Source organism: Ambystoma mexicanum, chromosome 12 (genome assembly GCF_040938575.1).
Source record: "Ambystoma mexicanum isolate Mex_15411 chromosome 12, UKY_AmexF1_1, whole genome shotgun sequence".
NCBI classification, from domain to species: Eukaryota; Metazoa; Chordata; class Amphibia; order Caudata; family Ambystomatidae; genus Ambystoma; species Ambystoma mexicanum.
Window position 1 is genome coordinate 463,102,020 of NC_090936.1, and position 13,656 is coordinate 463,115,675.

The 13,656-nt window shown below is 45.3% G+C and overlaps 1 protein-coding gene across 2 annotated transcripts in view; it reads right to left on the reverse strand.

Annotated features, from left to right (window-relative positions):
* LOC138513665 (protein mono-ADP-ribosyltransferase PARP12-like) overlaps positions 1 to 13,363 on the reverse strand; it is a 322,728-nt gene extending 309,365 nt beyond the window's left edge. The window contains exons 1-2 of one of the 2 annotated variants that reach the window (XM_069628723.1): positions 13,255 to 13,363; positions 12,617 to 12,940 (exon numbers count right to left, since the gene is read on the reverse strand). In XM_069628723.1, the coding sequence (XP_069484824.1) occupies positions 12,617 to 12,924 (308 nt within the window). In that variant the 5' untranslated portion in view covers positions 12,925 to 12,940; positions 13,255 to 13,363. Of the gene's footprint in view, positions 1 to 12,616 lie in introns of both variants that reach the window. The other variant, XM_069628722.1, reaches the window with a different exon arrangement.
* Between the last annotated feature and the right edge of the window lie 293 nt (positions 13,364 to 13,656).

Below are 13,656 nucleotides of genomic sequence, written 5' to 3' on the forward strand. Positions count from 1 at the left end.
AGTCTACCCCTGCAGTTGGTCTCCCCTGACCCCCTCAACCTGCATTAGCCCGACAGGCTCCCTGCCCCTACACTAGACTGGCTGGGCCTGCACCCCGTAAGCTGCAGCAGCCCCGTCCCTTGCACTTAGCACATGTACGTTCGATCCCCTGTGGACTCTCCATTCCCCTGGCATTGTCTACCTGGCCTCCCCTTGCACTCGCTCAACCCTTGGGCCCTACCGCCCTGACCGGCACTTCCCTTCTCCCCCGCACTTCTTTTTACTGCGCTTGCACGATCCGCATATCACAAGGCCTAGTAGGACCCTTTTTTGTTTTTCTTCATCCCTGTTTTGTTTTCTCCCCCCTGTCTTGTTGCTCTTTGAAACAACTGTGTATAGGTGCATTAAAAATATCCAATTAATACAATTAAAAACTAGAGATCTCAACTGTGATACAAGTCTTTAATATGAGTTTTGATTTGAAAATTATAATTTTGGATGCCAAATGTATATATTTTATTCCTTGAAAAAGCCCAGGATTGGGTGAAACATAAGCACATGCTCAACAAGGACAATGTTGGCAATTTGAAGATACATTTCAGAAGCATATAACTTGTTTTAAAGGGCACACTTAAAATATACATATGGGATGCATACACAATAACAATACACACAGGTGTTACAAGGATATTTTTGAATGAGGGATTTATTTCAATTTGGAAACTAGCGTACGTTACCTAATCATTCAGGCCTCATAAGAATAGATTTGTAAAGCACGCGCGTGCGCGCACACACACATATGTTCCTATATATTTATTTGCTAATACACTCTTGATTCACCTTCTGTTCACACATTTGCCATGTTTCGCAGTATTTCTATAGATAATCATTACTACGCACTATTTCTTATCATAGGTTGACTACTCAAACACTTCTGTTCCTGGACACAATTGTCCAAGGAGGGACAGTAGCAATGATAGCCTCAAAGCAGGAACATAGGAGACACAAACATTCTGGTGAGGACCAATGAAAGGTAGGGTTGCTGTCACATGTTATCTGCAAACAAAATAGTCTTGCAGTATATCGGTTTTTGGTAACCAATCTTTTTACCACAGAAATTTCACTGCAGATCTTTTTACTGTGCATTCTTTTTTTACAGATGCAGCAAAACAGATGGTTAAAAAATTCAGTTAATTAAAAACACTGTGACATTTCTGCAGTACAAAACACAAATACTCTTGTTTGAATGCAAGGCTCTGTGTGTATTGCTATATTTATTGGGGAAAACAAAGGGCCTCATTGCGACTTTGACAGTAATTCAGAGGTAAATTTGCGGAGTTTCCACTAAAATCGATTACCATTATCACCACTCGGTCCCGTGGAGCACCCACAGGATTACAAATTCTAGTCATTTCCCATTTCTGAAGTCCATAGGACTCCATGGGGATTTTTGGCAGATTTACAGCAGGCGGAATTACTGCACAGCGAAACCATCAGCTTTTTGCTTGAGGCAAATCCTCCACTTTCCCTCCAAATGAATAGTTCGGAGGTGCAGGAAAAAACACAGTAATTCCGTTACTGTCACAAAAGTGGCAGTTAGGGCCTTAGCACCACTTTTTCACGGCACCAAACTTGTAATGATGCCCAGAGTATTTCAGTGCTACAAACATAATTACTCTCTAAATTGCTGTTTATTCACATTTTGCCCAATTTGTAATGAACATTTTTTTAGCAAATATTTGTTGCGGACACGTGACAAGACAGCACCGCCACCACTCTAGGCCATAACTAGCCAGTAGGGATCTTAACACCATTCTCTTCTACGTAGAACATTGGCAGCAAGTGATTGACTGCGGAGAGGGTCTTACATGCTCTTTTTGAAGAGAGAAACTTAACAGGAAATTGTGGGCAGGTCAACCTGCAAACTCCAGCCAATCCGCCTGTGTTCTTCTCACTGATGATTGAATATCTGCTAACTGTCAGGGCAGCAGACATAGAGTCTTTGCATTTCAATGGCTGCAGGCTGTAGTTCACCAGTATCTTTGGGATAGCAGTTGGAGAAAACACTGTGAGCTCTTTGTCCCGGCACCCTCTGCTCAGCGAAGTGAGGAGGATAAGTCCTATTCTAGCCCCCCACTAACAAAGGTGTGGGGTGTAAGCACTGCAAGCCACTCTGGCTTCTCTACTTCAATATCATTTGAGAATATCAAGAAAGTAATATATGAACTCGTGACAGAGGGAATCTTGGTCTTGGTACATATAAGTGTTAGGCTGCAGTCAAATCAAATTCTGAATAGTGGGGTACAGTACTGGCTGATCTATTCACGAACACTCTTTAGCTGAAGGGAGTCCCTGAAGTCATGGTTGGGCAATAACGCTGTGCTAATTTTTAAGAACGAACAATCCAATGTGCAAAGTCACACTGTTGGGTTTGCCAAAGCTCGTTGTTTATCTCATCAGAGGTCAGGACTCGTTGACTCTGTTTACTTCCAAGTTACCATTTCCACTTATCTACCCCTTCTCTAGTCATTTCTTTCCAGGTATGCATACCCTTTCATCATCTATGCATCTGGCTCAATCCATCGCCCAGCCACAAACTACAGGTCCACCTAAAATTCAGGAAAAGTCTAACAATATGGTTCTTCAACGCATAGCAGACAGAGGGCCTCATTACAAGTACGGCGGTGCGGGTAAAAATGGCATTAGTGAAGCAATAATTCTGCGTACTACAGGTTTGGTGGTAAGGTGCAGGATTTTCCTGCAGCAAAAAGCTAGAGGTAAATCCTCCACCTTAGTGCCAAAAATTGGCAAAATCAGCAGAATTTCCAACAGCAGTAATACTTCCAAAATCTCCATGGAGTCCTGAAAATTAGGAGAAATACCACCCTACCACCACTTGTAAATTCAAGTGGCGGTACTGGTGAACGAGTTTGGCTGTCATACTGCAAATTTACTGCTGAATTACCACTGCATATTCCCATCAAGAAGCAGAAACAAAACTCCTCAATAGTTTGATCTTCATGCGCAAACACAATCTAAGGGAACGCCATAATGGCTCCTAACCCAACTGTCCACCACGTACACAACGCACGATATTCAGGAAACTACAACGACTAAAAGATGTCACACCGAGGCACTGCCATAACCAAAAAGAGAACGCCTTTCCTATCTCTCAGAATATCTAAACCTCAACACAGAACATCTTTGAGACTGAACGGTTCATACCAAACTGCTAGCACCATAACGCCACCGACAGCAAGGCTGATATTTAGAACGCGCTACAGAAACCCCAAGAACACTCTTCACCATTGACTAACCCCCAATTTCTCTCCACCTTACTCACCACACAAAAATGTAAACCAACCACTCTCACATGGCTTTATTAAAAAGAAGACCTTCTTCCCAACTTCGAAAATCACAAACGTACACCTCTAACTACAATTGACATACTATGCCACTGGCCAGCACACACTCTCACTGTAAGCACGAGTCCATCCCCCTGGACACAAAGCCTTTGATGACTCTTACGCTTCTCACCTAAAAAGCTTACTAGCATGCAGAGCTCAGGGTACATCCGATCTGAAAACTCAACACAAGGCACTGCAATCTTATCTTCCCCTCTCCTCCAAACTAGCCAAAACCCCCTCATTCTCTTCCAGACCAGCCAGAGCATCTGGAGACCAGGCACATTGCAGTGGTGTGCGGTACAAATACTAATAACATAACCTTACACAACATCTCATATTTCATCAGCAATTGTGCTTGTCAAACTATGACCAGTTCAGTCTCTCCTTATTTCCCTCAGTTATCCCTTCGCCAAGCTCTTCTCATACATGATTACTCTCTCTACTCACTCTGAGCCTGTATTAAGTATCTGTTGTCTGATTCCTATTACGCGTATCCTGGGCCACACTTCCTTACATCCCTCTCTATCCTTGCACAGTAGGTACTCTCGCATAAAGAACCCAGTGGACCAATTGAAAATAATTTCTACTGGAGCCAGTTGCTGGCACATGGGTTTTTGGACATCCAATGAACAGCCATGGCAGATCTTCCAGTTGATTCTTGGTAGTGGGCGATGATGTCCATTGGTTTTACATTTTTATTTAACCAATACAATTCCATTTCTGGTTTCCCCTGGTTTTATATAGAGCATGGTGCGAAAACACGCATGTGCTGAATAGATCCAGTAGACACCATATGTGGTTGACTAATTGAGATTTCCACCAGGAGTTATTCTCTATACATTACCATTGAAAGGCCCTGCTATATCCCACCATGCCTCTCCGAGCAACCCTCACATTAGGCTTTGAGCCAAACTCGTTTGTTCTCCTGCTGCTCGGACTGTGTGTTCTCTCCAGGTCAGTGCAATTATCTCCTCTGATAGGCCACCACAAAGTCACTCAATGCTTGCAAAGGATTGCCTGACCCTGATAGTCACGTCGTCTCTGCCCATCACACTCTGCCTCCTGACCCAGTGGGTATTTGCTACTGCCATCCTCCTGTGACACACACCCCTGCCACATGGTGTGCCTGCTGACCTCTAGTCGCTCGGATCACCCAACCCAGGCTCCCTTTCTGTGGGGCCCTCGAAACCTATACTGTCAAAGAAATCTATCCCTCATTGTCACTTCCTTTCTTTTACACACACACTTGATGACGCCAACCAAGGATTTAAAGTAATGTTATGGATATTGTTTTAGCCAGCTTTTTTACCCATTTGCATAGCCTCTTGGTGATTTCATCGCTCAGACCCAGCCCCCTTTCTTGGTCCAGGCGGAGCGGGCGATAGCCCGGGGCGAAGAGCTAAAAAGCTCAAGAGGTGCGCACAGTAAGAGGCTCACCCAGAAAGCTGCTTTTGAGTTTGCCGGACAGCAGATTAAGCAGCCTGCTGTGCCAGTGAGCGCTACTCTGCAATGTGCGGCTGGCTGCTCCCTGCCGACTTGTGGATGACTGCATGTGCTGGAATATGCAAAAAAAGGAATGCATATTCCAACCGCACCGTGTGAGGTGCTCTGGAGTCACACACCCCGTACCCCTCATTCTTTGTGCTGATAGCCTTTCAAGTGGGGCAATTTATAAGTGATGGCTCACTTAACAAGCCATTGTTTTACACGGTATCTGCTAACATTTCAGTGTTAAGAACTGAACATGGGGCATTTGTATTCACCAGGCCAGCACAAGTATCAGTTAGCTGACCAAACTGATGCATTCTTCAAAGAGAATTAACGTGCCACACAGAAAAGTTTTAAACTATTTTCTTTATTTCTATGTCTCTTTATTTGACACACCAAAACGTTTTTTTTAAATATATATTACTTTTTAGTTGCATCTGGCACATCCCTGGGAAGGTTAACTCTAATTCTCTTGCTTAAGTATTCTAGTGGCTGCTTTGGGACATGGACCAAATGCATCTGCTCAGCATCAAAGGTCTTTTAATTGTCTAAACAAGCCAATCACTGCATAGTGCACACACCAGCTGGCAACTCAATGTCACCTGGCACCTTGATTAGGAAAGTAGAGTTCATTGTGTGTCATAAAGCAATCAAAGAAGTTGCCTTAAATTGTAAATCCACTAGGCCAAACGCCCTTTCTACACTGCCACACCATGAGTTTCACTAGCTGCAGGCCAGCATGAAGAGATGCTAATGCCAGTTCTGTTAGGGAAAGCATGGGCCTACTCTTTTTTGCCGAGGTAACCCCTGAGGCATGCGTGTTAGTGAGGAAGTAGTGGCTGAGGAACTGTGGACCCCATGCATCAGAAGTCATTTTGTTTAAATCGCTTCATCAGCTTATTACTTATCAGGCTAAAGTTTGAAAGGGGTACAATCATTTCTGTGTAGCCTTTCTGTGCATTGTTTATTGGGCCTCTCTTGTGCGGTATCCTGTCTTATCTGTAGATATGATTCCCTAAATATGATTCTGTATTGGGGTTGGGCATGCTCACACTGAGACCCAGCCCTACCTCCTCTAAAATTCTTCAGAAACAAGAAGCAAAAGAGCCCTTGTACCCCATTTGAGTGGCTGATGTTGCAGCCATTTTATACTTGCATCCAAAAACGTAAGCTGTCCAAATGAGCATGTATGGTTCATGGTTACAAACATTTTAATGGTAGGGTGAGTATTGTGAACCAGTGCTGCCCCCAGGCCCCTTGTTGCCCACTCCGTTCACCCTTCCACTTGACTCCCCTTCCAAACCCCCCTCCCAGCCCCCCCTCCAGCACCGATTGGCTTAGGTAACTCAGAGTGTTTCACCTACTGTGCGTCCGCTCCCCCTGCTGCCTCTTTAGCTTCCAGGCAGTGCAGGTGAGTTGAATTGCCCACTGACTGCACTCGACCCGGCCATTTTGCAAGCCCCCAGCCCCCTTCTTGCCCACTCCGTTCACTCCTCCACTTGACTCCCCTTCCACCCCCCTCCCGCCTCCCAGCCCGCCCTCCAGCCCACCCTCCAGCCCTGATTGGTTTAGGTAACTCAAGAGCTTTGCACCTACTGTGCGTCCACTGCCCTTGCTGCCTCTTTAGCTTCCAGGCAGTGCAGGTGAGTTGAACTGCTCCATGGCCGCACTCGACCTGGCCATTTTGCGAGCCCCCTTGTTGCCCACGCATTCGAGGTTAGTGTTGTTCCTCCACGCTACCTGGGAGCGCCTCTTCCATCCAGGTGACCCAGGTGAGTGTTTGTGGCCCCAGCTCCTCTGTTACTTGGCCAAAAATCGTATCTGACCCCCCACTAACCTGCGTGGAGGCCCGCTCTCCCCGGCCTGTTTCAGCGTTCCATTTCCCTCCCCAGCCTCCTCCCGCCTCCCAGCCCTCCCACCTCTCCTGATTGGCTAGATCACTGGCCATAAGTAACCCTCCCAGGGCAGGCCTTTGCCCGTTGCAGCCCCTGCGGCTAACGGCCTTGAGACAAAGGGCGGCTCCTACATTGGCAGCTCCAGAAAGTATCTGCAGGTGTCAGCAGGGGAAGCCAGTGAAGCCAGCCGTCAACCGACAGCAACTAAAAAAGTAAGTGTGGCATGGGTGGGAAGTAAAGCAATCACTCTACTCCAGAAAGCCCTGCCACTCTACATTACCCTACCAAAAAAATAAACTGCCAGGTGAACATCACTTACAACACTCTTACTTAGATAGAATTGTGACCATCATACTACGTCTATTTGAGACAGGATTGTAATTTTTGCCTTGCGTCGCATCTAGACATATTTGTACATGTTAGCAAGTTCCACACTTACATAGAATTTGGAGGGTTAGTAAGTACCACATTAGATAGAATTGTGAACATTGGCCGGCGCTTGACCCAGACAGACTTATGAATGATGGCAAGTACCACACTTAGATGGAATTGTGACCATTAGCCTGTGTCGCATCTAGACAGGATTGTGAATGTCAGCATGTGCCACACTTAGATAGATTTGTGAATGTTAGCATATGCCTCACTTAGATGGAATCATGAACATTAGCCTGCGTTGAATTTAGATAGAAATGTGAATGTCAGTATGTGCCACACTTAAGATAAAATTGTGAATGTTGGCATGTGCTGTACTTGGATAGAATTGTGAACATTAGCCTGCGTCGCATCTAGATAGGATCATGAATGTCAGCATGTTATGTTATGTTATGTTTCTTGGCATTTATATAGCGCCTTATGTATCATTGGTATGATCTCAAAGCACTGGTAGGTTGAACGCCCTCGGGAATCGCAGTTCAAGTCAGTAGAGAGAGGGAGCGTTGTATGGTGCGTGGGCGCACCGCATATGTGTGCAGCTGGTGTGGTTGTTGCATGATAGCTGCTTCTTAGCGGTAGGTGTGGTGCTGAGGGAATCAGTTGGATGTGTTCAGTCTGGAGGGTGGACAACTAGACTGAGTTCTGACTGCATTAGGTCTGAGGAGACGCCTAAGCTAGCCGGAATGTGCTCAGCTAGCTGTGTTTTATTAGGATGATGAGGTGTTCGGGGGGTCATGTTAGTATGAGAACAGCTAGGCCGAATGTGTCATAGTATAGCTGTGTTCTAGTTGAATGATGGTGTACAGGAGAGAGTAAGCGTAGTAGTGTGATATGGTGGTTATCAGTAAAGCGCCTGCGACCAAGCACGAGAGCAGGACAGGGGGCGTACATAGCGGATACGTATATAGAGCGACAGGATGGATAGGGGTAAACATATGATACCGATAACACGGGGATACAGGTACATAGCATATACATAGCATATATAGGAGATAGAGAGATACACAGAGATATAGCCACTCCATCCATTCTGTCCTTTCCATCCACTCCATTCACTCTATCCTTTCCATCCACTCTATACACCTTTTCCATCTGTTCCATCCTTTCCATCCACTCCATCTGTTCCATCCACTCCATCCGTTCCATCCACTCCATCCGCTCCACCCATTCGATCCACTCGACCCACTCCATCCTTTCCATCCACTCCATCCTTTCCATCTATCCCATCCTTTCCATCCACATGGTGAACAGGTGTAGTCTCTATCCGCACCATAGTGACGCTGTTAGTCACACTTTCTAGATTCAACTTTAACACAGTGACGCTATTAGGGTACACTCAATGATGTTGGGAATACCTTCTAAGTTCAAACTTTAGCACAGTGATGCTATTAGGGCACGCTCAATGATGTTGGGAATACCTTCTAAATTCAAACTTTAGCACAGTGACGCTATTAAGGCACACTCAATGATGTTGGGAACACATTATAAATTCAACTTGAACACAGTAACGCTATTAGGCAAACTTTCTAGATTGAATTTTAACACAATGACGCTATTAGGGCCCACTCAATGTTGTTTGGAATACCTTCCAAGTTCAACCTTAACACAGTGACACTATTAGGGCACACTCAATGGTGTTGGGATACCTTCTAAGTTCAACTTTAACACAGTGATCATACAATTGACCTAATTTCAAGGGTCCAAATTGACCTTTTCACAATTGACCTAATATATATATATATATATAAATATATATATATCGGTTTGGTGATATATATTTATAAAAGGGGTTTTGGTGGGGGTTTTGCGTTGGGTGGGGGTTTGAGGGGGGGTTTCCCCCCCACACATATGTAACAATTGACCTTCACAATTCGGTCAATTGTGAAAAGGTCAATTGTCATTCGAGCAATTTTGACTCGAACAATTCGTATACAACCGTTGGGAATACCATCTAAGTTCAACTTTAACACTGTGACGCTATTAGGCATACTTTCTAAGTTCAACTTTAACACAGGGACGCTATAAGGCATACCTTCTAAGTTCAACTTTAACACAGTGACGCTATAAGGCATACCTTCTAAGTTCAACTTTAACAGAGTGACGCTATTAGGCATACTTTCTAGATTCAACTTTAACACAGTGACGCTATTGGGTCACACTCAATGATGTTGGGAGAACAGTCAAGCTGCAAGGTTCAGTACAGTGATGCAATTAGGGTATGAGTAATAGTTTGACTTTAATATGTGATTGTAAGATGTAACAGCCATTTTTTAGATTTTATTTTTTAAGTAAGAGTGGTAGGGCTTTCTGGTGTGAAGTAATTGCTTCAGTCCCCACCCTTGCCAGACTTACGTTTTGGTTGGTGCCACACTAAGATAGAATTGTGAATGTTGGCATGTCCCACACTTGGATGGAATTGTGAATATTAGCATGTGCCACACTTGGATGGAATCGTGAACATTAGCCTGCCTCACATAGGTTAGCAAGTGCCACACTCAGATGGAAAAGTGAATGTTAGCAAGTGCCCCACTTAGATGGAATAGTGAATGTTAGCGTGCGCCACGCTTAGATGGAATTGTGAATGTCAGCATGTGCCACACAAGATAAAATTGTGAATGTTAGCATGTGCCACACTTGGATGGAATCATGAACATTAGCCTGCGTCGTATCTAGATAGGATTGTGAATGTCAGCATGTGCCACACTTACATAGAATTGTGAATGCTAGCATGTGCCTCAGATGGAATCATGAACATTAGCCTGTGTCGCATCTAGATAGAAATGCGAATGATAGCATGTCCCACATTTGGAATTGTGAATGATAGCATGTGCCACACTTAGATGGAATCGTGAACACTAGCCTGCCTCACATCTAGATAGTATTATGAAGGTTAGCAAGTGCCACACTTAGAATTAGGAAGGCTAGCAAGTACCACATTTAGATAGAATTGTGAACATTAGCCTACGCCGGACCCAGACAGAATTGTGAATGATAGCAACATTAGCCTGAGTCGCATATATATAGGATTATGAATGTCAGCAAGTGCCACACTTAGATGGAATTGTGAATGATAGCAAGTGCCATGCTTAGATCGAATTATGAATGATAGCATGTGCCACACTTGGATGGAATCGTGAATGTTAGCCTGCGTCGTATCCAGATAGGATTGTGAATGTCAGCATGTGCCACACTTACATAGAATTGTGAATGATAGCATGTGCCACACTTACATAGAATTGTGAATGATAGCATGTGTCACACTTAGATGGAACTGTGAACATTAGCCTGCGTCGCATCTAGATAGGATTGTGAATGTCAGCATGTGCCACACTTACATAGAATTGTGAATGTTATCATGTGCCTCACTTAGATGGAATCATGAACATTAGCCAGTTCCATGTGTTAAAATCGCGGCAAAAATGTCATTTTACACAAAAAATCACGGCAAACAGGCTGTGGTTTTGCCTCCGCAATCCATGCAAAGGATGCGGGGGACACCCCCGCAACCGCCAGACCCATTATACCATTAAAGGTAGCGGGGGACACCCCCGCAACCCCTGCTCCCCTTAAATGGTATAATGGGGTACACCTTTACCGGGTCAAACCACAGCATTTTTGCCGCGATTTTTTGTAAAGACGATATTTTTGCCGTGATTTTATTACTGCATCATACCCATTAGCCTGTGTCGCATATAGATAGAAATGTGAATGTTAGCATGTCCCACACTTAGATGGAATTGTGAACCTTACTCTGAGTCGCATCTAGATAGGATTATGAAGGTTAGCAAGTGCCACACTCAGATGGAATAATGAATGTTAGCAAGTGCCACATTTAGATAGAATTGTGAACATTAGCCTCCGCCGGACCCAGTCAGAATTGTGAATTATAGCAAGTACCACACTTAGAATAAGATTGTGAACAATAGCCTGCATCACAACTAGATAGGATTATGAATGCCGGCCAGTGCCACATATAGATAGAATAGCGATTGTTAGCCAGTACCACGTCTAGACTGCTTTGGGATTATTATCGAGGCCAGATTTAGATAGAATTGTGAATACTAGCTTGCTTCACATATAGACAGGATTTTCGAAGGTGGGCCAGTGCCACATTTGGATACAGTTGTCAATATTAGTGTGCGTCATATATAGAAAGGATTGTGAATATTCGCCAGTACCAGATCTAGATAAAAATGCAGAGCTATTCACATGCCACATATAGAAAGAACGTGGAAATTTAGCACATCACTTCTAGACAGCGATGCCAATAACCAACCCACTAACAATTTCACCCCTCTGCATACACCTCTCAAACTCTAACCAAACACAACCACAACCCTTTAGCACAACAAACCGCACCAACTTCACTACACCGCAACAACAAAACAAACCACACAGCACACGACGGCTACCGACCGGAAAGCACCCCAAGCCCAGCGAACAGTGTTAACCGGGATGAGGCTACCAACGGCACATCACTGCTCTCTTGCACTTTTCCCGCTCGTCCCCACTAACTCGCCCCCCTTCCCTTTTCAGAGTTGCCAGTGTGCCAGGGGACCACTACGGTGGTGTAACTCGCCCCCCTTCCCTTTTCAGAGCTGCCAGTGCGCCAGGGGACCACTCCGGTGGTGTTAGTGAGCGGTACAAATATCCATTAACATAACAGCAAGCCATGCATCAGTTATGAATTTAGAGATTCACACAACCAATCCTTTTATCACAGACTTGTTTATCAAATGTATAGATCTCTAATCACTTTTATAGTCCTGAAATGCCCTGTGATTTAATGCAAAGCATACAGGAATCCTCATTGGTGCTATTTGTCCCCTTTCCCACTCTCACAGAGGTGCTTAGAAAGAGTACAATAAGAGTGTACCCGACTGTCCATCTTGGAATTATAACCTTATATCAGAAAATAATTCACAGGGTTAGTCTAGTATTTATTGCCCCTTGCGAAATACAAGTGAGGTGGTACGACCAGAACAGCTGCAACACAGGGACAGGTCAGTGGTCCCTCAGACCCCAGTAGGCTGTTCAACCACAGTGTGCTAGTACGGACAGTCTGCATTCAGGCAAGGCCTTCCCTAAGAGCAGTTAACAGAAAAACCATTTACTTGGGCAGCAACAGCTGTGTTTTCACATTAAAATTCTTCTGTAAAATACTTGATTTACAATGTAATGAAGACCAGCTTCATTTATATAGCAATTATTTATTCATATTGAGGAGGGGTTTTGTCGCACAACAGAGGTGTAGTTTGGGAGTGGCGTGTGCCATTGGGGGCGGGGGGCGCATTCTGATGTTTCGCCCTGGGCACCAAGTTGGCTAGTAACTGCCCTGCTCAGCCCTTTCATGTCTCCATATCTCAAATTCCCTTGCATCTTTTTATACTTTAAGGAAGCTCAAGGGTCACTTACCTCTTACGTAAGCACTTTCCCAAGACGACGAATCGACAGATGTGCAGACGTTGGCAGCCCTGACACCGCTCCTTCGTGCAGAGGCGGACGGGGGACAGTGGCATCACAACACTGGTCGGTTCTAGTAGCACGAAGCTGGAGGACTCCTCCTGTAGAATGCATCCGATTTGGGCCGGCGGCAGTCTGAGGTACTTCTGGATCGCCGACACCGTCAAGCACCCTCCCTGTTCACACAACAGCTGCACCAAGAACGCAGTGATGGATGGGTCCGACATGAACCGCTGTTTCCCGGACGGTGACGCGCACATGGCAGAGACGGTCGCCCTGAGGTGGGGTATATAATGTTAGACAAGTGTAACAGCTCGCGCCCGCTCTCCGCCGCTCCAGCAGTGCTGGTGCCAATTAAAATTATATTAAAGGATGATGGAGTGACTAGAACCTTCTCGGCTATTGGTTTCCTGCCGCTCCCAGACCTGGCGAAAGTACTCAGACCTGAATTACTAGGTTGGTTGTCAGTCGCTCGTAGAGTTGAGGTAATGCATACCCCTGGGGTTGCTGGGTTCTATATGTGTTGATTATCTGACGTATTGCTGCGTGCCAGACAGACCTAGAGCTGGAATAAGCGCCCCTGGAATTACCTGGCACCCCTGCAGTGATGTAAGGCGTTTCTTCTAAGTTAACGGGCGCCAGTGGCTCGGAGAGCTGCAGTCGGGCACCTGATGGGTTCCAAGGTGGCAGTCCCTCTATACACTCTGTGAATGCTTGCGGTGCCGCTCCCTTGTCGCGGGCGTGGGGATGTTTCCGCCCAGCAGTGACGCGCCTCTTTATAGCAACGGAAGAAACGAAACTTATGAGCCGTGGAGGCGGAGTTGTCACCGACCTTGACCCCTGGGTTTTACTGTGCACGGGATGTAGGCTGGTAAAATCACAGAAAAGCCCAAGACTGCTATTACGATTTCATTGCCTCGCCAAACGAAAAACAAACATTGACTTACATGTCAAGAAGATCGATTTTTGGTGAAGTCTCAGCTGTGACCAAG